The following is a 23,039-nucleotide window of genomic DNA, read 5'->3' on the forward strand; positions in this document are numbered from 1 at the left end:
AGATGAAGAGTTGATCGCACCAGGCGTACACTGTAGCCAGTTTGTTGTACTTGGGTTCAGTGACGACTATCCACAGAAAGTGTCGGGTGCTGTCAACTTTACCTCGGAGTGTATCTGGGAATACCCGTCTCTCTGACTGGTCCCCCTGGAAGTGGTACCAATCATGATATTCCATATCAACAACAAGAAAGGGCAGCTTTCATAGAACACACTCGAGAATAAATGTGCAAGTATAAACGAAATTTCTTGAACCGCGAGCAGGTTATCACATAAACTTAATCAGAGGCTCAAAAGGTCTACAACTTTTAAAATCTTTCATAATCCTTACCTCCTCCTCATCGTCAATATGATCAAAAATATTTTCCAACCAGTAGAACCTGACCTCATCCATAATAACCTCGCTGGGCAGGTCGACTGGGAAGCACAGATCCCCGGTCCGGTAAAAGTTAAACACACATTCGAACATCTCTCTGTTACGGTCTATAAAATACTCGTTATACCTGGAACATGTTTTTGGTTGTAAAAACATTCACGAGCAGCCTCAAAATGCAGTTGATGTATGTATTATATCTTGAAATTGAATATAAACAATTATCTGACTATATAAAGTATTAATCTGGGACTGACCGGTCGTCCCAGTAAGCTTGGAAGTGGTTGGAGGCGAGTAGAGTTTCCGGCTGTAGCTTAACCACACTTTCCCATAACTCGTAATGTGTTCCTGAAACGTTGATCCGCAACTGAAACAAGGTCCTGTTCAGTTTATACCTTCAATCACAAGAACAAAAACTTTAATAATCTATTTCATGAGTTCATAGATGTAAGCTATTATGCCTGTCACCTTTTCTTTGCTACTTATTTCCCATTACCAGTCCAGGTAGACAAATACTTGTCAGAGCAGTATAGCAAGATATCCGACCTGTCAACTGATCATATGCGCATTAATGATATTAATTATGCGCATTGATGATATTGATCAATTACGTAACACTAAACGGAGTATCACTCTTAATCATACTAATTAATTACCCTGAGTCAAATGTCACTAATTGATCGTCACAAATTACGATTACAAGAGTGATAAACATTCGATCGGTTATCGATAAGAGTTCCAGGATATTATAATTATAATTAATTAATTGATACATTAACCCGACGAGATTATCATTAACGATGAACAGGGATCGGGATATAAAAGCAAGGGCACTTTCTCTCCAAAGTATCACTTCCAGTTTTCTACTTTGTAGTAGTTAAGTCAGTTTCACTTTCAATAACAATCGATTGTTAACGTTTGTCTCGTTTAATCCCTCTCTACTTTAGCTGAAGATTTAATTCCGTCAAAAGATGCCTGGACTCAACGAGCAAAACAACGAGAGCTACAGTTACCTGAGGAGTGTCGGAAACGGCTGGCAGTACAACGTTGAGGACGTTCACCCAAAGATGCTCCAACGACTCTACAAGAGATTCGACACCTTCGACCTCGACAGTGACGGCAAGATGATGATGGAAGAGATCCTCTACTGGCCCGACAGGATGAGGCAGTTGGTCAACGCTACTGACGAACAGGTCGAGAAGATGAGAGAGGCTGTCCACATTTTCTTCCTCAACAAAGGAGTACATCCAGAGACCGGCCTGACTCGAGAGGACTGGGTAGAGGCCAACAGGGTCTTCGCTGAGGCCGAGAGAGAAAGGGGACGACGTGGTGAACCCTCCATGATTGCCCTACTCTCCAACGCCTACTACGATGTCCTGGATGATGACGGTGATGGTACCGTCGATATTGCAGAGCTTAAGACCATGATGAAAGCCTTTGATGTGCCCCAAGAGGCTGCTTATACCTTCTTCGAGAAGGCTGACACTGACAAGAGTGGACGACTGGAACGATCAGAGCTGGTGCATCTTTTCAGAAAGTTCTGGATGGAGCCCTACGATCCCCAGTGGGATGGTGTTTACGGATACAAATACTGAACAATTACCCCAACTTCAACTTTACTTCTCATTCAGAGTACAATACATGTTACTTCCGATCAAACGACATGGTCATCTGACGACCGGTCGTACTTGCACACTACCCCATTTTTCATTACCCTTTTTGTTGCCCAATTTATTGATTTTATGATATTTTACTTTTGATGCCTTATTTCTGATGTCTCATTGATCTCTTCGGTTCATCTTTGTGCCGCTTCCCTATTCCTCAATATCATTGATACCTTATTTGTGATGCCAAATTTCTACTCATATTATATACCATTTGATTCAAGATATGAAAAGCACCACTTGCAGTTTTTTCCATTCTCTAATAATCCCTCTCTACTTTAGCTGAAGATTCAATTCCGTCAAAAGATGCCTGGACTCAACGAGCAAAACAACGAGAGCTACAGTTACCTGAGGAGTGTCGGAAACGACTGGCAGTACAACGTTGAGGACGTTCACCCAAAGATGCTCCAACGACTCTACAAGAGATTCGACACCTTCGACCTCGACAGTGACGGCAAGATGATGATGGAAGAGATCCTCTACTGGCCCGACAGGATGAGGCAGTTGGTCAACGCTACTGACGAACAGGTCGAGAATATGAGAGAGGCTGTCCACATTTTCTTCCTCAACAAAGGAGTACATCCAGAGACCGGCCTGACTCGAGAGGACTGGGTAGAGGCCAACAGGGTCTTCGCTGAGGCCGAGAGAGAAAGGGGACGACGTGGTGAACCCTCCATGATTGCCCTACTCTCCAACGCCTACTACGATGTCCTGGATGATGACGGTGATGGTACCGTCGATATTGCAGAGCTTAAGACCATGATGAAAGCCTTTGATGTGCCCCAAGAGGCTGCTTATACCTTCTTCGAGAAGGCTGACACTGACAAGAGTGGACGACTGGAACGATCAGAGCTGGTGCATCTTTTCAGAAAGTTCTGGATGGAGCCCTACGATCCCCAGTGGGATGGTGTTTACGGATACAAATACTGAACAATTACCCCAACTTCAACTTTATTTCTCATTCAGAGTACAATACATGTTACTTCCGATCAAACGACATGGTCATCTGACGACCGGTCGTACTTGCACACTACCCCATTTTTCATTACCCTTTTTGTTGCCCAATTTATTGATTTTATGATATTTTACTTTTGATGCCTTATTTCTGATGTCTCATTGATCTCTTCGGTTCATCTTTGTGCCGCTTCCCTATTCCTCAATATCATTGATACCTTATTTGTGATGCCAAATTTCTACTCATATTATATACCATTTGATTCAAGATATGAAAAGCACCACTTGCAGTTTTTTCCATTCTCTAATAATCCCTCTCTACTTTAGCTGAAGATTCAATTCCGTCAAAAGATGCCTGGACTCAACGAGCAAAACAACGAGAGCTACAGTTACCTGAGGAGTGTCGGAAACGACTGGCAGTACAACGTTGAGGACGTTCACCCAAAGATGCTCCAACGACTCTACAAGAGATTCGACACATTCGACCTCGACAGTGACGGCAAGATGATGATGGAAGAGATCCTCTACTGGCCCGACAGGATGAGGCAGTTGGTCAACGCTACTGACGAACAGGTCGAGAATATGAGAGAGGCTGTCCACATTTTCTTCCTCAACAAAGGAGTACATCCAGAGACCGGCCTGACTCGAGAGGACTGGGTAGAGGCCAACAGGGTCTTCGCTGAGGCCGAGAGAGAAAGGGGACGACGTGGTGAACCCTCCATGATTGCCCTACTCTCCAACGCCTACTACGATGTCCTGGATGATGACGGTGATGGTACCGTCGATATTGCAGAGCTTAAGACCATGATGAAAGCCTTTGATGTGCCCCAAGAGGCTGCTTATACCTTCTTCGAGAAGGCTGACACTGACAAGAGTGGACGACTGGAACGATCAGAGCTGGTGCATCTTTTCAGAAAGTTCTGGATGGAGCCCTACGATCCCCAGTGGGATGGTGTTTACGGATACAAATACTGAACAATTACCCCAACTTCAACTTTATTTCTCATTCAGAGTACAATACATGTTACTTCCGATCAAACGACATGGTCATCTGACGACCGGTCGTACTTGCACACTACCCCATTTTTCATTACCCTTTTTGTTGCCCAATTTATTGATTTTATGATATTTTACTTTTGATGCCTTATTTCTGATGTCTCATTGATCTCTTCGGTTCATCTTTGTGCCGCTTCCCTATTCCTCAATATCATTGATACCTTATTTGTGATGCCAAATTCCTACTCATATTATATACCATTTGATTCAAGATATGAAAAGCACCACTTGCAGTTTTTTCCATTCTCTAATAATCCCTCTCTACTTTAGCTGAAGATTCAATTCCGTCAAAAGATGCCTGGACTCAACGAGCAAAACAACGAGAGCTACAGTTACCTGAGGAGTGTCGGAAACGACTGGCAGTACAACGTTGAGGACGTTCACCCAAAGATGCTCCAACGACTCTACAAGAGATTCGACACCTTCGACCTCGACAGTGACGGCAAGATGATGATGGAAGAGATCCTCTACTGGCCCGACAGGATGAGGCAGTTGGTCAACGCTACTGACGAACAGGTCGAGAATATGAGAGAGGCTGTCCACATTTTCTTCCTCAACAAAGGAGTACATCCAGAGACCGGCCTGACTCGAGAGGACTGGGTAGAGGCCAACAGGGTCTTCGCTGAGGCCGAGAGAGAAAGGGGACGACGTGGTGAACCCTCCATGATTGCCCTACTCTCCAACGCCTACTACGATGTCCTGGATGATGACGGTGATGGTACCGTCGATATTGCAGAGCTTAAGACCATGATGAAAGCCTTTGATGTGCCCCAAGAGGCTGCTTATACCTTCTTCGAGAAGGCTGACACTGACAAGAGTGGACGACTGGAACGATCAGAGCTGGTGCATCTTTTCAGAAAGTTCTGGATGGAGCCCTACGATCCCCAGTGGGATGGTGTTTACGGATACAAATACTGAACAATTACCCCAACTTCAACTTTATTTCTCATTCAGAGTACAATACATGTTACTTCCGATCAAACGACATGGTCATCTGACGACCGGTCGTACTTGCACACTACCCCATTTTTCATTACCCTTTTTGTTGCCCAATTTATTGATTTTATGATATTTTACTTTTGATGCCTTATTTCTGATGTCTCATTGATCTCTTCGGTTCATCTTTGTGCCGCTTCCCTATTCCTCAATATCATTGATACCTTATTTGTGATGCCAAATTCCTACTCATATTATATACCATTTGATTCAAGATATGAAAAGCACCACTTGCAGTTTTTTCCATTCTCTAATAATCCCTCTCTACTTTAGCTGAAGATTCAATTCCGTCAAAAGATGCCTGGACTCAACGAGCAAAACAACGAGAGCTACAGTTACCTGAGGAGTGTCGGAAACGACTGGCAGTACAACGTTGAGGACGTTCACCCAAAGATGCTCCAACGACTCTACAAGAGATTCGACACCTTCGACCTCGACAGTGACGGCAAGATGATGATGGAAGAGATCCTCTACTGGCCCGACAGGATGAGGCAGTTGGTCAACGCTACTGACGAACAGGTCGAGAATATGAGAGAGGCTGTCCACATTTTCTTCCTCAACAAAGGAGTACATCCAGAGACCGGCCTGACTCGAGAGGACTGGGTAGAGGCCAACAGGGTCTTCGCTGAGGCCGAGAGAGAAAGGGGACGACGTGGTGAACCCTCCATGATTGCCCTACTCTCCAACGCCTACTACGATGTCCTGGATGATGACGGTGATGGTACCGTCGATATTGCAGAGCTTAAGACCATGATGAAAGCCTTTGATGTGCCCCAAGAGGCTGCTTATACCTTCTTCGAGAAGGCTGACACTGACAAGAGTGGACGACTGGAACGATCAGAGCTGGTGCATCTTTTCAGAAAGTTCTGGATGGAGCCCTACGATCCCCAGTGGGATGGTGTTTACGGATACAAATACTGAACAATTACCCCAACTTCAACTTTATTTCTCATTCAGAGTACAATACATGTTACTTCCGATCAAACGACATGGTCATCTGACGACCGGTCGTACTTGCACACTACCCCATTTTTCATTACCCTTTTTGTTGCCCAATTTATTGATTTTATGATATTTTACTTTTGATGCCTTATTTCTGATGTCTCATTGATCTCTTCGGTTCATCTTTGTGCCGCTTCCCTATTCCTCAATATCATTGATACCTTATTTGTGATGCCAAATTTCTACTCATATTATATACCATTTGATTCAAGATATGAAAAGCACCACTTGCAGTTTTTTCCATTCTCTAATAATCCCTCTCTACTTTAGCTGAAGATTCAATTCCGTCAAAAGATGCCTGGACTCAACGAGCAAAACAACGAGAGCTACAGTTACCTGAGGAGTGTCGGAAACGACTGGCAGTACAACGTTGAGGACGTTCACCCCAAGATGCTCCAACGACTCTACAAGAGATTCGACACCTTCGACCTCGACAGTGACGGCAAGATGATGATGGAAGAGATCCTCTACTGGCCCGACAGGATGAGGCAGTTGGTCAACGCTACTGACGAACAGGTCGAGAAGATGAGAGAGGCTGTCCACATTTTCTTCCTCAACAAAGGAGTACATCCAGAGACCGGCCTGACTCGAGAGGACTGGGTAGAGGCCAACAGGGTCTTCGCTGAGGCCGAGAGAGAAAGGGGACGACGTGGTGAACCCTCCATGATTGCCCTACTCTCCAACGCCTACTACGATGTCCTGGATGATGACGGTGATGGTACCGTCGATATTGCAGAGCTTAAGACCATGATGAAAGCCTTTGATGTGCCTCAAGAGGCTGCTTATACCTTCTTCGAGAAGGCTGACACTGACAAGAGTGGACGACTGGAACGATCAGAGCTGGTGCATCTTTTCAGAAAGTTCTGGATGGAGCCCTACGATCCCCAGTGGGATGGTGTTTACGGATACAAATGCTGAACAATTACCCCAACTTCAACTTTATTTCTCATTCAGAGTACAATACATGTTACTTCCGATCAAACGACATGGTCATCTGACGACCGGTCGTACTTGCACACTACCCCATTTTTCATTACCCTTTTTGTTGCCCAATTTATTGATTTTATGATATTTTACTTTTGATGCCTTATTTCTGATGTCTCATTGATCTCTTCGGTTCATCTTTGTGCCGCTTCCCTATTCCTCAATATCATTGATACCTTATTTGTGATGCCAAATTCCTACTCATATTATATACCATTTGATTCAAGATATGAAAAGCACCACTTGCAGTTTTTTCCATTCTCTAATAATCCCTCTCTACTTTAGCTGAAGATTCAATTCCGTCAAAAGATGCCTGGACTCAACGAGCAAAACAACGAGAGCTACAGTTACCTGAGGAGTGTCGGAAACGACTGGCAGTACAACGTTGAGGACGTTCACCCAAAGATGCTCCAACGACTCTACAAGAGATTCGACACCTTCGACCTCGACAGTGACGGCAAGATGATGATGGAAGAGATCCTCTACTGGCCCGACAGGATGAGGCAGTTGGTCAACGCTACTGACGAACAGGTCGAGAAGATGAGAGAGGCTGTCCACATTTTCTTCCTCAACAAAGGAGTACATCCAGAGACCGGCCTGACTCGAGAGGACTGGGTAGAGGCCAACAGGGTCTTCGCTGAGGCCGAGAGAGAAAGGGGACGACGTGGTGAACCCTCCATGATTGCCCTACTCTCCAACGCCTACTACGATGTCCTGGATGATGACGGTGATGGTACCGTCGATATTGCAGAGCTTAAGACCATGATGAAAGCCTTTGATGTGCCCCAAGAGGCTGCTTATACCTTCTTCGAGAAGGCTGACACTGACAAGAGTGGACGACTGGAACGATCAGAGCTGGTGCATCTTTTCAGAAAGTTCTGGATGGAGCCCTACGATCCCCAGTGGGATGGTGTTTACGGATACAAATACTGAACAATTACCCCAACTTCAACTTTACTTCTCATTCAGAGTACAATACATGTTACTTCCGATCAAACGACATGGTCATCTGACGACCGGTCGTACTTGCACACTACCCCATTTTTCATTACCCTTTTTGTTGCCCAATTTATTGATTTTATGATATTTTACTTTTGATGCCTTATTTCTGATGTCTCATTGATCTCTTCGGTTCATTTTTGTGCCGCTTCCCTATTCCTCAATATCATTGATACCTTATTTGTGATGCCAAATTTCTACTCATATTATATACCATTTGATTCAAGATATGAAAAGCACCACTTGCAGTTTTTTCCATTCTCTAATAATCCCTCTCTACTTTAGCTGAAGATTCAATTCCGTCAAAAGATGCCTGGACTCAACGAGCAAAACAACGAGAGCTACAGTTACCTGAGGAGTGTCGGAAACGGCTGGCAGTACAACGTTGAGGACGTTCACCCAAAGATGCTCCAACGACTCTACAAGAGATTCGACACCTTCGACCTCGACAGTGACGGCAAGATGATGATGGAAGAGATCCTCTACTGGCCCGACAGGATGAGGCAGTTGGTCAACGCTACTGACGAACAGGTCGAGAAGATGAGAGAGGCTGTCCACATTTTCTTCCTCAACAAAGGAGTACATCCAGAGACCGGCCTGACTCGAGAGGACTGGGTAGAGGCCAACAGGGTCTTCGCTGAGGCCGAGAGAGAAAGGGGACGACGTGGTGAACCCTCCATGATTGCCCTACTCTCCAACGCCTACTACGATGTCCTGGATGATGACGGTGATGGTACCGTCGATATTGCAGAGCTTAAGACCATGATGAAAGCCTTTGATGTGCCCCAAGAGGCTGCTTATACCTTCTTCGAGAAGGCTGACACTGACAAGAGTGGACGACTGGAACGATCAGAGCTGGTGCATCTTTTCAGAAAGTTCTGGATGGAGCCCTACGATCCCCAGTGGGATGGTGTTTACGGATACAAATACTGAACAATATTATCCGAAATTTATCTCTATTTATCAATCTGTACATGTAATTTATTATGAATATGATAGATTGTCCGAGACCTATCGAATTTGCAAAACTCGATTTACATTTTAATTAATAAATTTTCCCTAATTGAATGTTGTACAGTGTACACCTTATTTCTTTTTGAAAAAAAATTTGTATTCTCTGTTTATAACTTGCTAAGTGGGGCGCAGCATCATAAAATAACATGATTTAACAACAGGACAAACCCTTTTGTCGCCGTCTAGTCCCGCTGGAACCGTAGGTAGCACTGGAACTGACCCAGAACTCTTGGTCTTGCTGTAGCTCACTTTACCAGCTAGCGGCAGCTTCTTCTGAAATAGAGTCACAGAGGTCATTAGTTTCACATCATTGGGAGGAATGTAGCCAAAGTTTGATAAAACTTTGTGAAAGTTATTTGTGTGTTACCTGTGATGATAATCTGGCGGTGTCATCCTTAGGACTGTCCGTCAAATAAGACGAGGTCATCTACAGAGGAATTTTAATAAGAATATAAGAGCTTATTCAGATGGATGTTCAAGTAAAAAGACTACCTAACGTTTCAAAAGCCATCAAAAGCTCTCTTAGCTGATGCAACAAAAGTGAACGTTCGTAAGATATCGATTGTTTTGTTACCCGAATATTGGGTATAAAGAAGTCTAACTGGATAGAATTGTGGTTTTTGGATCATTGAGCTATAGTCGGCCCGGCTTTCATGCCCATAAGGTCATAGACCACTACTGTCGACTGAATTTATAGACCAAAATTCTGTATTTTTTACGATAATCTATGGCCTATAAACTGCATATAGAATTCTCCTTTGATGCACAAAAACCGCGACTGAAGATGCGGATTAACTGTATCTCCAACATACGGTAATACTGACTAGGCGGTATAATGTGCAACAACCCGGAGGGCTAAACGTTTATCGGCGGTTAACAAGAGAGGCCGATCCGATCAGTTAAAAGTTACTGCGCATTAGCCACTACCAGTGAATACCTATTAGATATCGGGTGTGTGCCTCAACAGGAACCCTAATTGTTATCGTTACAATACACAGATCCCTGATTATACTGACCGCATCCAATCAACGACATTACCTTAACTACAACACATATCAGACTCTTAACTACAACACATACCAGACTGCTAACTACAACACATACCATACTCTTAACTACAACACATACCAGACTCTTAATTACACCACATACCAGACTCCTTACTACAACACATACCAGACTCTTAATTACAACACATACCAGACTCTTAACTACAACACATACCATACTCTTAACTAGAACACATACCATACCTCTAACTACAACACATACCAGACTCCTAACTACAACACATACCAGACTCTTAATTACAACACATACCAGACTCTTAACTACAACACATACCAGACTCTTAACTACAACACATACCATACTCTTAACTACAACACATACCATACTCTTAACTAGAACACATACCATACCTCTAACTACAACACATACCAGAGTCCTAACTACAACACATACCAGACTCTTAATTACAACACATACCAGACTCTTTATTACAACACATACCAGACTCCTAACTGCAACACATACCAGACTCTTAACTAGAACACATACCATACCTCTAACTACAACACATACCAGACTCCTAACTACAACACATACCAGACTCCTTACTACAACACATACCAGACTCTTAATTACAACACATACCAGACTCTTAACTACAACACATACCATACTCTTAACTAGAACACATACCATACCTCTAACTACAACACATACCAGAGTCCTAACTACAACACATACCAGACTCTTAATTACAACACATACCAGACTCTTTATTACAACACATACCAGACTCCTAACTGCAACACATACCAGACTCTTAACTACAACACATACCAGACTCTTAACTACAACACATACCAGACTCTAACTACAACACATACCATACCTCTAACTACAACACATACCATACCTCTAACTGCAACACATACCAGACTCTTAACTACAACACATACCAGACTCTTAATTACAACACATACCATACTCTTAGCTAGAACACATACCATACCTCTAACTACAACACATACCAGAGTCCTAACTACAACACATACCAGACTCTTAATTACAACACATACCAGACTCTTTATTACAACACATACCAGACTCCTAACTGCAACACATACCAGACTCTTAACTACAACACATACCATACTCTTAACTACAACACATACCAGACTCTTAACTACAACACATACCATACCTCTAACTACAACACATACCATACCTCTAACTGCAACACATACCAGACTCTTAACTACAACACATACCAGACTCTTAATTACAACACATACCAGACTCTTAACTACAACACATACCAGACTCTTAATTACAACACATACCAGACTCTTAACTACAACACATACCAGACTCTTAACTACAACACATACCATACTCTTAACTAGAACACATACCATACCTCTAACTACAACACATACCAGACTCCTAACTACAACACATACCAGACTCTTAATTACAACACATACCAGACTCTTAACTACAACACATACCAGACTCTTACCTACAACACATACCATACTCTTAACTACAACACATACCATACTCTTAACTCTTACTGCTCCCCATATTATTATTATTTTTGTTTTATTCATTTTTTTATCTACCTTCCTATACTTTCAACATCATATCACACTTCACCCGCACTCCTTCTCACACATTAATGACCATATCAGACCTGTATCTAATGTATCTGAAATTTGACGTATTGAAATACCAATTTTGACTCTATATCCACAGTTATTCACCATGGATTTGTTTGTTATTAAATAGTTTTTCATAAATTTTTGGATTTAGATTAATTCGATGTAATGGGTCCAAGTTACTGCGACATAGTTCACTATGTGTTTACCGTGTTTGGGTGCCCATCATATTTTACAGATGGGGGCGATATTTTGAACGATTCTATTTTATATTCATCTATTGCTGTACTCTGTAAAATTTGAAAAGTATTTAATAAAAACTACATTATTATACAGACCACATCCAATCAACAAATTTACCTTAACTACAACACATACCAGACTCCTAACTACAACACATACCAGACTCTTAACTACAACACATACCATACTCCTAACTACAACACATCTCTTTGCCGGGGATAAAGAAGGTCCAGTACCCAGGCCAGCAAGCATGCAACTTCAGTGATCGCATGACGACGGACCAAGGGATGGAAACATTCTTACTTTTTCTTGGCTCACACTTTTATAGCTTCAGCTCCACGACTCGTGAAGTGGGACTAAAATATGCAAAAGATATTCATTTTAACTCCACTAGCCAGAAACAACTGAGCAAGTCTCTCCACAAGCATCACAGAGAGTACAATACAACATACCAACATTCTTCACGATGTCACATTTGACTTTTAAGATTTACAATTGCGAGCTATTGCAAATGGGAGCCATTTGCAAAACAGACAATCGCAATTAAAGTGAGACTAGCAATGAATTGCAATCGTTCGCGGTAAACACAGTCACAGCATGTGTAGTGTGCAACAAAACAACTTCCACAAATAAATAGAGGTCATATTCATGAATTCACATGTTACCAAATTACTAAATTACAAATTAGCTACGATTTAGATTTGAGATTGTGTCTAATCGCCAGAAATTCAGTACAGCGTAAAGTTTCCGTGGTTCGGTGTACCACTGTTATGTCCTCGGCATTGTTTGGTTCAATTAGCGGATAATCGTTTTAGAGATAAAGTCCTTAACAAAGTGTCGTAAATATTACTGGACTATAAAATGTTGCAAATTTTGAAGAATTGAAGGTAGAAATGAGAAATCTACAGTTGAATTTGCTGTGATCCAGGGGCAATGAACTGGGGAGCGGGAGACCTCATTTCATTAAATCTATCATTTGCAATCTCAAGATGGATTAATTTGAATCAGATGTTTGCGTTCTGCGGAGTAAGAGACAAATATAGTCCTGTCAGTCTGACAGACAGTCCTGTCAGTGTCAGTTCATAGCAGAGGCAGTATCATCAGTCAAATTGGTGTACTCGATAATCATTAATTTGGATGGCTGCCAGATAGTTGCGCTCTTTCTCACCCGATCGTATCCAAAGTACTTGGGTACTTTGAACAAGTAGCTAAGTACATATTGAGTCGCACTGGTCGACCTTTACAGACCTTGTAAAAAAACGTAATTTGACGCTTACGCTTTTTTGCGGGAGTCATACCACAGGCCAAGCTATCTACTTATCTAAATGGTAATCAGTAGTGACTTCTTAGTCTCGAATAGCCCTAAAGTACAAGTATTCTTGGTCGGGTGGCTTTATAGAGTTATAGGCCTGTTAACTTTGCATTTAAATTCTAAGTGGAAGCGAATGCTCAATACTAGACTTAGTGCCAGATCCAGTAAGCTCACCAGATCAGATAATGTTAAGCAGTGAACCTGGGGCGCACTGTCGTTTTGAGAATCTGATATTACGAATCAGATCATTTCACTGATTTGGAACCTGTGAATGTGTGGGAACTGGATCTCAAGGGGGCGCAACTCACGCAACTGTCGTTAGGCCATTTGGATGGTACAGGAAGATGGAAGAAGTAGAAACCACATGAAAAATGCCAATATTGGCTACATTTAATGTGGGTCTAGTCACTAGACCCACATTAAATGTAGCTAATATTGGCATCTTTTTCATGTGGTTTCTGAAAATTCCCAATTTATATCATGTTCTCTGCAGTGCTACCAGCTACATTTGTCATACGACCAAAATAAGAATGTCATCAAACATTTCATAGTTGGAAGGTAGAGTCACTGCTCCCAACTCACCTGAAGACTAGCTCTTGGATTGTGTAGATCAGGAATGTCCTGGATATTGTCATCCGAGTCTGCATTCCTTCCGGCAGCAAGGTTTAGCAGAGGACTGCGCACGTTCGGGTTGTGGACCATGCCCTTCAGCAGCCGTTTCAACCTGTGTTTATTATGTGATGGTTCATTATTTGGAAAAAACGCCCCAAAATTGCATACCATATAATGGAACGATTTAGAATTTGCGGTTGAGATCTCCGATAATAATAATGAAGGGCCTCATCACGTTATTACCACTCGAAACATTGAATGGTCTGGTAATGATCGGTTTGATTTTTATGGGTACTTTTATCGGCTGAACTTATTGACGATTTTCTAAAAAACCGCCGATTGAAATCGGTGCACTATAGTTATACTAGTAGGCCCATATACGTACCCATCAGGATATTCAATATTATTTTCTTATTGAAAATAATATTGGTCCTTACACCTATTGGATACTTTGCATTTGTACCTATCACCGTTAATGTAAAAGCAGGTACCTGGGCTCGTCTGAGATTGCTTGGACTGTCACCTTTTCAGATGGGCCCTGCAACTCCTGCTCCTCCATCAGAATCTGCACTGCCGCGTGCATCTTCACTTCTTTTCTTCAACTTTTAAAATACTCATTAGGTTTTAATTATCCTAGTTAGACCCCATTGAGGATCAATCATCAATTGTCATTTAAATATCAGATAATATTATAATTTGAGAACCCAGAAATTCAAGAAGAGCGGGTGAATACCAAATTGAAACGTTCGAACAACACTTCAAACTCTAAAGCAAACCATTAAATCGCAATAACCACAAATCAGGTGACTGAATTGACGTAATCGCAAATAACCCATATACTGACAATCCCACAATCGACACATCCGCTAGTTTATCACTCAACGACACTACCCCGGGTGTGAACTATGCCTCCTTCCCTCAAACTAGACCGATCAGTGTCACCGAGCTAGCAAACATATCCGGTATTATAGGTCCTTGCCTATCCTGACAGTCAGGTAGCCGATGTAATCGATTAAATAATTCATTAATCCCGTGAGTATGTTAACTAGATGGTAGCCCTTAACATTCGCAAGACTCCGTGTATAGTGAAATATGCATGATCTATCATGGTCCCGGTCCCGCATCAGACCGTATGATTTATTCAGTGTTGCTGTACTGAATGGTAAGGATGGTGGCTCGCTCTGTCTAACAGAAGTGTTGTTCAGAAAGAGGTTCTAACATAGGAAAGATTGGGTTTGGACTTTGGAACACAATTTTATATTTAAACTTTTAAAAGGCTACCTTTGGGAATTTTGGGTCAAATAATAACTACCTTTTCGAGATGGCCAGGCCTACTCTCATGCTGTCTATATGTGATGATTAACTCTGAAAAACTAGGGACAACTGGGGAATGATCCCAGAACCTCGAGATTTCGCGTCTCTTGCTCTACCAATTGAGCTACTGACCCTGATTCTCAGAGCGAAATCACCACTCATATACAGCACAATTTCATGCTTTGTGTGGAATATCATTTATCAGTTATTTTAGAATATATATTCGCATTTATCCACACTATATTTACATTACACGCACAACGTGATATCGTTATCAGTGCAGTGTGTACAACACCAACTACACCGATCAATTGCCAATCTGCGAAACATTTTAATTATTATTATCACTTCGAGATGGCCAGGCCTACTCTCATGCTGTCTATATGTGATGATTAACTCTGAAAAACTAGGGACAACTGGGGAATGATCCCAGAACCTCGAGATTTCGCGTCTCTTGCTCTACCAATTGAGCTACTGACCCTGATTCTCAGAGCGAAATCACCACTCATATACAGCACAATTTCATGCTTTGTGTGGAATATCATTTATCAGTTATTTTAGAATATATATTCGCATTTATCCACACTATATTTACATTACACGTACAACGTGATATCGTTATCAGTGCAGTGTGTACAACACCAACTACACCGATCAATTGCCAATCTGCGAAACATTTTAATTATTATTATCACTTCGAGATGGCCAGGCCTACTCTCATGCTGTCTATATGTGATGATTAACTCTGAAAAACTAGGGACAACTGGGGAATGATCCCAGAACCTCAATTGGTAGAGCAAGAGACGCGAAATCTCGAGGTTCTGGGATCATTCCCCAGTTGTCCCTAGTTTTTCAGAGTTAATCATCACATATAGACAGCATGAGAGTAGGCCTGGCCATCTCGAAGTGATAATAATAATTAAAATGTTTCGCAGATTGGCAATTGATCGGTGTAGTTGGTGTTGTACACACTGCACTGATAACGATATCACGTTGTACGTGTAATGTAAATATAGTGTGGATAAATGCGAATATATATTCTAAAATAACTGATAAATAACTACCTTATCGGACCTTATTTGGACGGACATTAATTGAACGCTGGAGGCCCTAGCATTCATCTTAATTTCCGTTCAAATAAACTCCGTTCATTTAAGGTCCGTCCAAGTTAAAGTCCGTTGAATTTTTTTCAAAACTTTTTCCATTTCGAACCCATTTGATGAAGTTTATATGTGATATTTGACCAAAACCCATAATCATGGGTAGAGTGAACCGCTGCCAGTGTCTCTCTTTTCCAAACAAAAGAAAATGATATTAATTTGAGGAACCGTCTGCAAATGCAAATTGATACCGAGAATGAAATCGGTCGCTCGCTTTTCCCATTCAATAAGCTTTATTACAATACGTAAGCCGTGAATGAATGGGAAAAGCGAGCGACCGATTTCATTCTCGGTATCAATTTGCATTTGCAGACGGTTCCTCAAATTAATATCATTTTCTTTTGTTTGGAAAAGAGAGACACTGGCAGCGGTTCACTCTACCCATGATTATGGGTTTTGGTCAAATATCATCTCTTTTTGATTATAATGTCAGGATAATTTACACAGTCGAAACTTAATAAGGAGGTAATTTCAACGATTTCGAAATTTTACCTTTGAAAACGTTTCCTTGTGTTTAGGTAGGCATATCTGTCAATAACATTAACAGACTGAATATAGCACTTTTTACTCATTCAAGTTGGCATTAAATTCATATATAATGCCATTTTAATATCGTGGGAAAGCAGAATATATTCGAAATCACGAATGAGCAAAATTCTCACCTTTCGCACGTGCAAACTTTGAGCGGACGTTGCGTGCGCATAAAATATTGAATCACCATAAATTTTTGCATAGTGTTATTTAATATATAGTTTGATAAGCATGACAAGTTTCAGAAGATTTCAAAAAGAACTTGGATCACAACGGGACTCCAAAGTTGGTAAAAATCGTGAAAATAACAATTTTTAGTGATTTTAGCTATTTTAAATGAATTTGGGCGTGTCCCCACGTGTGCAACTTTTCGATTTTCAACTTTAAAACTAGCCTATAACACAATTTAGACCTTTAGAAAGCAAAATTGAGCTCCACAACCCAAGGGATGGCCCAACAGTAGAGAATACTAATTCACAACTTTTGTGTTTTTATAAAATTATTCTTCAAAAAAGCACAAACTTCAATAGCGAATATCTTTATGAAGGAGCAAGGTAGGAAAACTTTCCGGTAGATTTTCAGAATGCTTGAACAATTATCTAAGATGAAAATGTCCTCAGATTTTGAATAAAATTACTCCTTAATGCTTTAAAATCGATTTGAAAAGTTGTTATTTTGTCAAAAATCAAGTTTTAAAAACACTTAAATTGATGACGTCATCAAGTGATGATGATGACGATAAATTATTTTTCGATATAATGTAAACTAAAGTATAAACAATTATCTTTAAAACCTGTGGTTCGAAATGACTGTATCTTTTATACTTTTGAATCTACGGACACTTAAATGTAGGCTACAATTTACTGCAAAAGCGTCTATATATATATAGCTTCACGACAATCTGTTGTAAAACAGGGGTTCCAGAAAACCCACTTCCCGATACTCCTGCAACATGAAATTTTTTTACAGTCGATTTGGACAAGGTCTAGACGCTCTGCAAAGTTTCAGATCTCTAACTCAATTTTAACATGGTTTTTAAGGCACCTGAATATGGCGATTTTGGGTTTTTTACCTAATTTCGTATAACATGCTGGCGCGTATTTTGCGCAAATTTCTTAAAAACCTCCACATAACTATTTCTTATTCCTGTCATCTTTAACATTGAATTAGAATGTTTTGAACTTAAATATACCTGCTGAACTACTTTCGATGAGTCTTAATGCCTGGAAAACAATAAAGGGGATATAATAGTATAGGGGGTACATAGTGTTGTGAATATAAGGGCAACGGTTATGCTTGCCAGCATTGTGATAAGACACTGATCATGTACACATATTTCAACAATTTTACTGCTCAACGACTGCTTTTATTGCTTACTGTATGAAAAATGGATTTAAAAATCATTTGCTAAAAATTTTTTTAAACGTCAAAAAAAGATGAAAAAATTCGGATTTTTGATGGTTTTGAATGCCTTCTAGCGTTCATATTAATGTCTGTTCATTTAATGTCCGTCCAAACAAAGTCCGGTAAGGTAAGTGAAAGTAAGGTCAGGTTCGATTTCTAAGCTAGTTATAGTATTAGTAATGTTGATTATAACCTATCATAACGAAATTAGTGAGTGATTAGGTGATTTTATGAAATATAATGACTTAAAGTGATTATAAGTATTGGTTTATTTACCTCACTTGCATTCATAACATCCATTTCTATAGTTTCCACAGTAGCATCCTGACCCTGCCTTCCCCTTCGGACAAGTACGCTTACAGAATGTAAGGTTTTATTACAAGTTTTTTTAATTTTTTCAACCGCTTCGTGAAGCGACGAATTTATAGTCTCGTTGTAAAGCACCGGATTGATGGCAGAGTTTATGGGCAAAACAAGTATTGAAAAGTAAGAGTACAATGGAGTGGCATCTAGAACTTCAAAGGAATGTAGAATGCAGATAGCTAAGAAAGGACACCAGCACACAAGATCAGTCGTTATTAATATTGCAATCTTCCTCTGCATTTTCCGGTGTTGTTTGCGCAGACGCTTCTTGGACCTATCATCGGCAACTAGGTTTGAAGAGGGTGCAGTTATTAAGTTTATCAGAACATAAGAGGAGGTTATTATGAAGATGCAAATAAAGTTCACTAATAAAACTGACCATACAAAGACTCGCTGAGGATCCTCGTTAGTTACGAAATATTTGAACAGACAGACTGGGTCATTACCGTAGAATCTTAGGGGATGTCGCCTTATCCCACCATGATCTCGTGAGAACATTGTGTCTACTAGCTCGTTTATCACAGACCATTTTAATACCTTCTTCTTCATCCGACCAAAGTATTCCTGGAAGATACTGAAATGGGCGCTTTTACTTTTACTTCCAACAAAAAGTCGGATGTGTTGGTCATACACCAGTCCATTCACAAAGAAATCCTCCATGACTGGGAGAAGAGGCAGGACCGCCATGGCTACTGATGCCAAAAATATAACCGCACAGATCAGAGACATCTTAACCCAGAATCTACAACTCACATCTCTGGGAGCTGTAAAAGAGTTAACAGAGCGGTAGCGGATGATACTCAATGCTGTCATGGAGAGAATTGAAATCTGGGAACCTATAGTGCTGCCCACCCCTATCAGGCTGCAGACTTTGCTGGTCAACCACTCTACCTGAAATATGCAGAACGTCTTGCCGTAATAAATGTCAAGTCCAGACAAAACAACCAAGTACACCCCTGTCAGGAGGTCTCCCAATCCTATCAGCACAATAAAAACCTTGTTCGTCACTGAATTTACATGTTTACTCTCCCATTTTCCAAACAGTGACTGTGACATAGCAAAAAAGTTTAGAGCCATGGCTAGTATTCCGATGACCGCTGCGGTGATCTTTAAATAAATCGTGTTGATGATCTGTCTCCCACACTCATCATTACACTCGTCAGACGTGTCCGGACAGTCGATACTACCGTCACATTTCTGGGACAGAGCAAGATAGTCCTGAGAGACGCAGAGGAAATTGTTGGTACATTGTCTCTCATCCGAACCATCTCCGCAGTTGTCGACCAGGTTACATACATGTTCAAAAGGAACGCAGTAGCTGTTATCACACACAAAGAAGTCGTTGTGGTAGAGATGGTCTCTGGATCTAACTGCGAAGGTGATCTCTGAATTGTTCCTGATAGAGTATATCCTACCGGGGAACTGGTTGGCACAGGAGCTGTGCTGCACTGGTTTAGTAAGAGGACAGCTAGAGTTGATACACTGACTTGTACAGCTCAGATAAACATACGCTTCGCCAAACATATAGTCACAGCTGAGCCGTCTCGCGGGAGCTACTACTTCTGTTGAACTAGTTTTACCCAAGAACTCATAGTTCTTAAGCTTGAATGGTACTCTTCTACAAAGTGAGTTTTGGAACCTTTCGATTTCTATGAGACCTTCCAGGCAACTTGGGAAGATAACAACTTTAGGAGTGGTGATGGATCCTTCAATTGAGACCACTCTGTTGGAAGTGCTAACCGTGTTACTGGAGATCTGACACACCCTGATCTCGTTACCACACGTCTCCACTTTGTCGCACAAACTTGGTAACTCTACAAATGAGCCTGAAGCACAGAGATACACTTCACTGCACATCTCTTCCATCCCCCTGTACCTCATGGTGATGCCGGTTCCACAAGTAGGCCACTGTTCATTCTCGTCCTCACTACTCTGACAGTCTTCCACACCATCATTAACCCACGCCAGAGGAAAGTTCACTACATTTATTGAGCTAGTATTCAAACTGAAGGGTCTGTTGCAGGTGCAGACAGTTCTCTTTAGACAAGGAGCTCCCAATTCATCAGTATTATCAGGACAGTCCACCCTTCCGTCACACAGCTGGTGTTTGTGTAGCAAACAGGAAATACTCGTCTCCACACATAGCTTGTCTAGTCCATTATCACAGAGTTGAGGGAGAAACTTACTCTGTTTGGTACACACCGCAGTTCTGGATACTGTGGAAATGTAGCCGTTAATTTCACAACTGAGGACTACTCTGGAGGGGTCTGAACAGTTGGTCTGATCCAGCCCGTTATCACACATTGGTGGGTCTGATAAGGTAAAGCAGCGAGTTGAGTTGAGAAGGGGAACCACCAAATCTCCCCTAGTACAGGCTGTAACGTTCTCTTGATCGCACAGACTCACCCCAGTACTCTCTTCATCACAGGACAACTGATTACATCTCATGTCCATGGGTGAAATATACCTGGTATCGGCATCACAATAAATTCCGTACGTGAATCCGTTACAATAAGCCTCATCTTCACAGTAGTCAATGTTATCAAAGAACGTGAATCTTTCACACTCGCCGTCACAGATCTTACTCGCCTCAAGCACTCCGCCCGTCCTCACAGTATACATGTCGCTAAAACAGCCTTCCTCGTCAATTTCAGTGTTTTTGCAGTCCTCCGTTCCATCGCAGAACTTTAACCAGCTCGCTCTAATATCCATTGTGTCTGAGTGCATGCCATACTTCCCTGAATTTGGGATGTACCAGATGTTACCAGGCGCCAGTATGTCCTGCTTCATTGTATCACACACGAACCCGCAGAAGGTCCTGCGTTCTTCCTGATAGAACGAGTCGGTGGTTTTCCGGAAGTTAAGGAAATCAGAGTATCCCCTCAGTCCACAAGCCTGGTAGGAGATGGGGTCATTGGAGCAGGTTCCATTAACTGTCACCTGCCTCAACCGTCCCAGGTACGTGGTTCTGAGGAAGTAGGTCTCGCTGGAGAACGGGCATTTCATCACCAAGGAGGAAGTGTTTTTACATGACAGCTGCAGGAAGTTGTAGAACTCTATTACCTCAGTCTCACATGTGGTACCCCTCTCAAGGAGGAGTTGCAGGAGGAAACACAGTCGTAACACTCGTATCATCTCTCCTAACACTCCCTTTGTCATTAAGTAAGATCGCAAAATATGAATATATCATTTCAAACAATTTTAGCTTTAAATATTCGTAGTAAATAGTCGTATATAAAATGCGGTGCAGAAGCATTTAACCTCTTTGTACTTAGTCTGGTAACACCATATAGTGCGGACCTTTGGTTTCGCAACTTTAAGAATAAGTCTGACATGTTCTAAATGTTGAGGAACACCGCGAAGTCGCGACGTTGGTCTGTAAAACCAATTAAACGCTGCGGGCTTCATCATTTTGGAGACATTTGAAATAAGTACAAAGTTCGGCTTTCATTGTTTTGTAGAATATATTGGTGCATATATCTTTCTTTTTATGAAAAATAGGTTTTTTGAATAGGATAAATTCTAGCTTTAAAATGGCTTTGCTCGAAATCGATTAGGGGCCATCTACTTAGGACGTCCGCCAAAATCGCAGATTTTTAGACCACCCCCTCCCCTTTCCGGGTGTGTCCGAATTTTCAAAACCACCCGGCCCCTCCCCCGGACGTCCGGATTTCCAGCTACTTTTAAGAGTAAAAATAAAACCAACTCAAATTCATTGTTTATCAAATTTCAAGAGTTGAAATAAAATTCAAAGAGTTGAAATAAATGGAACTTTTTTGTTAATTTTGTCAAAATTTCCGGACGTCCGGATTTCAGAAACCACCCCTCCCCCTCCCCTTGTCCGGATTTGTCCGAAATTCCAAAACTTCCCCCCCCCCTCACTATTTGCCGGACGTCCTAAGTAGATGGCCCCTTATTTGAGACTCTTACCAACCGGCAACCATGTTTGGCAAGAGTCTCAAATAAGGGGCCAACAAAAAATTTTATGTAAACATTTTGAAAAAGAGAACAAAGCTTTCAGATTTATCAAAATCTAGAGATTGTCTGATTCGAATCAAACACAAAGGACCAAAAAAATTTAATTGTTTTCTAATGGCTTGAATCGGTATTTTCTTCGGATGATGATACAGGATGGGCCAAGAGTCAGTGTACATACGTTGGCCTTAGGCTTAATAGCTCCGCCGTGTTTTATATTTGAGAGCTGTTGCTTTGCAGATGGCATACTGTAATTGCTAATTCATGGATTCCGTCGTCAAAATTTGAAAATTCGAATATTTTAGACCACGCCCATTCAATATTAAAACACCTATATTGTTTTTTCTGAACATGCTGAACGCCTACTATTTTCAGATACGATAGAGTATTAACTGTTGCATTATGCATATGATCTGA

General features: G+C 41.4%; 8 protein-coding genes across 8 annotated transcripts in view; all 8 read left to right on the forward strand.

Moving 5' to 3' along the window:
- The window catches only part of LOC134824716 (obelin-like), a 36,645-nt gene extending 34,680 nt beyond the window's left edge, over positions 1–1,965 (forward strand). Inside the window, exon 2 of the mRNA XM_063836697.1 lies at positions 1,342–1,965. Coding sequence (XP_063692767.1) covers positions 1,342–1,965 — 624 coding nt within the window. The remainder of the gene's footprint in view (positions 1–1,341) is intronic.
- A 354-nt stretch (positions 1,966–2,319) lies between these two features.
- LOC134824753 (obelin-like) lies at positions 2,320–3,130 on the forward strand. Its single transcript, XM_063836732.1, has one exon. The coding sequence runs from the start codon at positions 2,341–2,343 to the stop codon at positions 2,962–2,964; it is 624 nt and encodes a 207-aa protein (XP_063692802.1). The 5' UTR covers positions 2,320–2,340; the 3' UTR covers positions 2,965–3,130.
- A 188-nt stretch (positions 3,131–3,318) lies between these two features.
- On the forward strand, positions 3,319–4,283 carry LOC134824728 (obelin-like). The gene has a single exon (XM_063836706.1). It carries the CDS (start codon positions 3,340–3,342, stop codon positions 3,961–3,963), a length of 624 nt encoding a protein of 207 aa, XP_063692776.1. The 5' UTR covers positions 3,319–3,339; the 3' UTR covers positions 3,964–4,283.
- Positions 4,284–4,321: 38 nt separating this feature from the next.
- On the forward strand, positions 4,322–4,962 carry LOC134824763 (obelin-like). Its single transcript, XM_063836741.1, has one exon. It carries the CDS (start codon positions 4,339–4,341, stop codon positions 4,960–4,962), a length of 624 nt encoding a protein of 207 aa, XP_063692811.1. The 5' UTR covers positions 4,322–4,338.
- A 375-nt stretch (positions 4,963–5,337) lies between these two features.
- Positions 5,338–5,961, forward strand: LOC134824738 (obelin-like). Its single transcript, XM_063836716.1, has one exon. It carries the CDS (start codon positions 5,338–5,340, stop codon positions 5,959–5,961), a length of 624 nt encoding a protein of 207 aa, XP_063692786.1.
- A 375-nt stretch (positions 5,962–6,336) lies between these two features.
- Positions 6,337–7,127, forward strand: LOC134824747 (obelin-like). The gene has a single exon (XM_063836723.1). It carries the CDS (start codon positions 6,337–6,339, stop codon positions 6,958–6,960), a length of 624 nt encoding a protein of 207 aa, XP_063692793.1. The 3' UTR covers positions 6,961–7,127.
- A 187-nt stretch (positions 7,128–7,314) lies between these two features.
- Positions 7,315–8,124, forward strand: LOC134824773 (obelin-like). The gene has a single exon (XM_063836752.1). It carries the CDS (start codon positions 7,336–7,338, stop codon positions 7,957–7,959), a length of 624 nt encoding a protein of 207 aa, XP_063692822.1. The 5' UTR covers positions 7,315–7,335; the 3' UTR covers positions 7,960–8,124.
- A 195-nt stretch (positions 8,125–8,319) lies between these two features.
- LOC134824784 (obelin-like) lies at positions 8,320–8,959 on the forward strand. Its single transcript, XM_063836763.1, has one exon. It carries the CDS (start codon positions 8,335–8,337, stop codon positions 8,956–8,958), a length of 624 nt encoding a protein of 207 aa, XP_063692833.1. The 5' UTR covers positions 8,320–8,334; the 3' UTR covers position 8,959.
- Positions 8,960–23,039: the final 14,080 nt, after the last annotated feature.

This window comes from Bolinopsis microptera, chromosome 1, assembly GCF_026151205.1.
Source record: "Bolinopsis microptera isolate Bmic1 chromosome 1, MBARI_Bmic_1.0, whole genome shotgun sequence".
Taxonomy (NCBI): domain Eukaryota; kingdom Metazoa; phylum Ctenophora; class Tentaculata; order Lobata; family Bolinopsidae; genus Bolinopsis; species Bolinopsis microptera.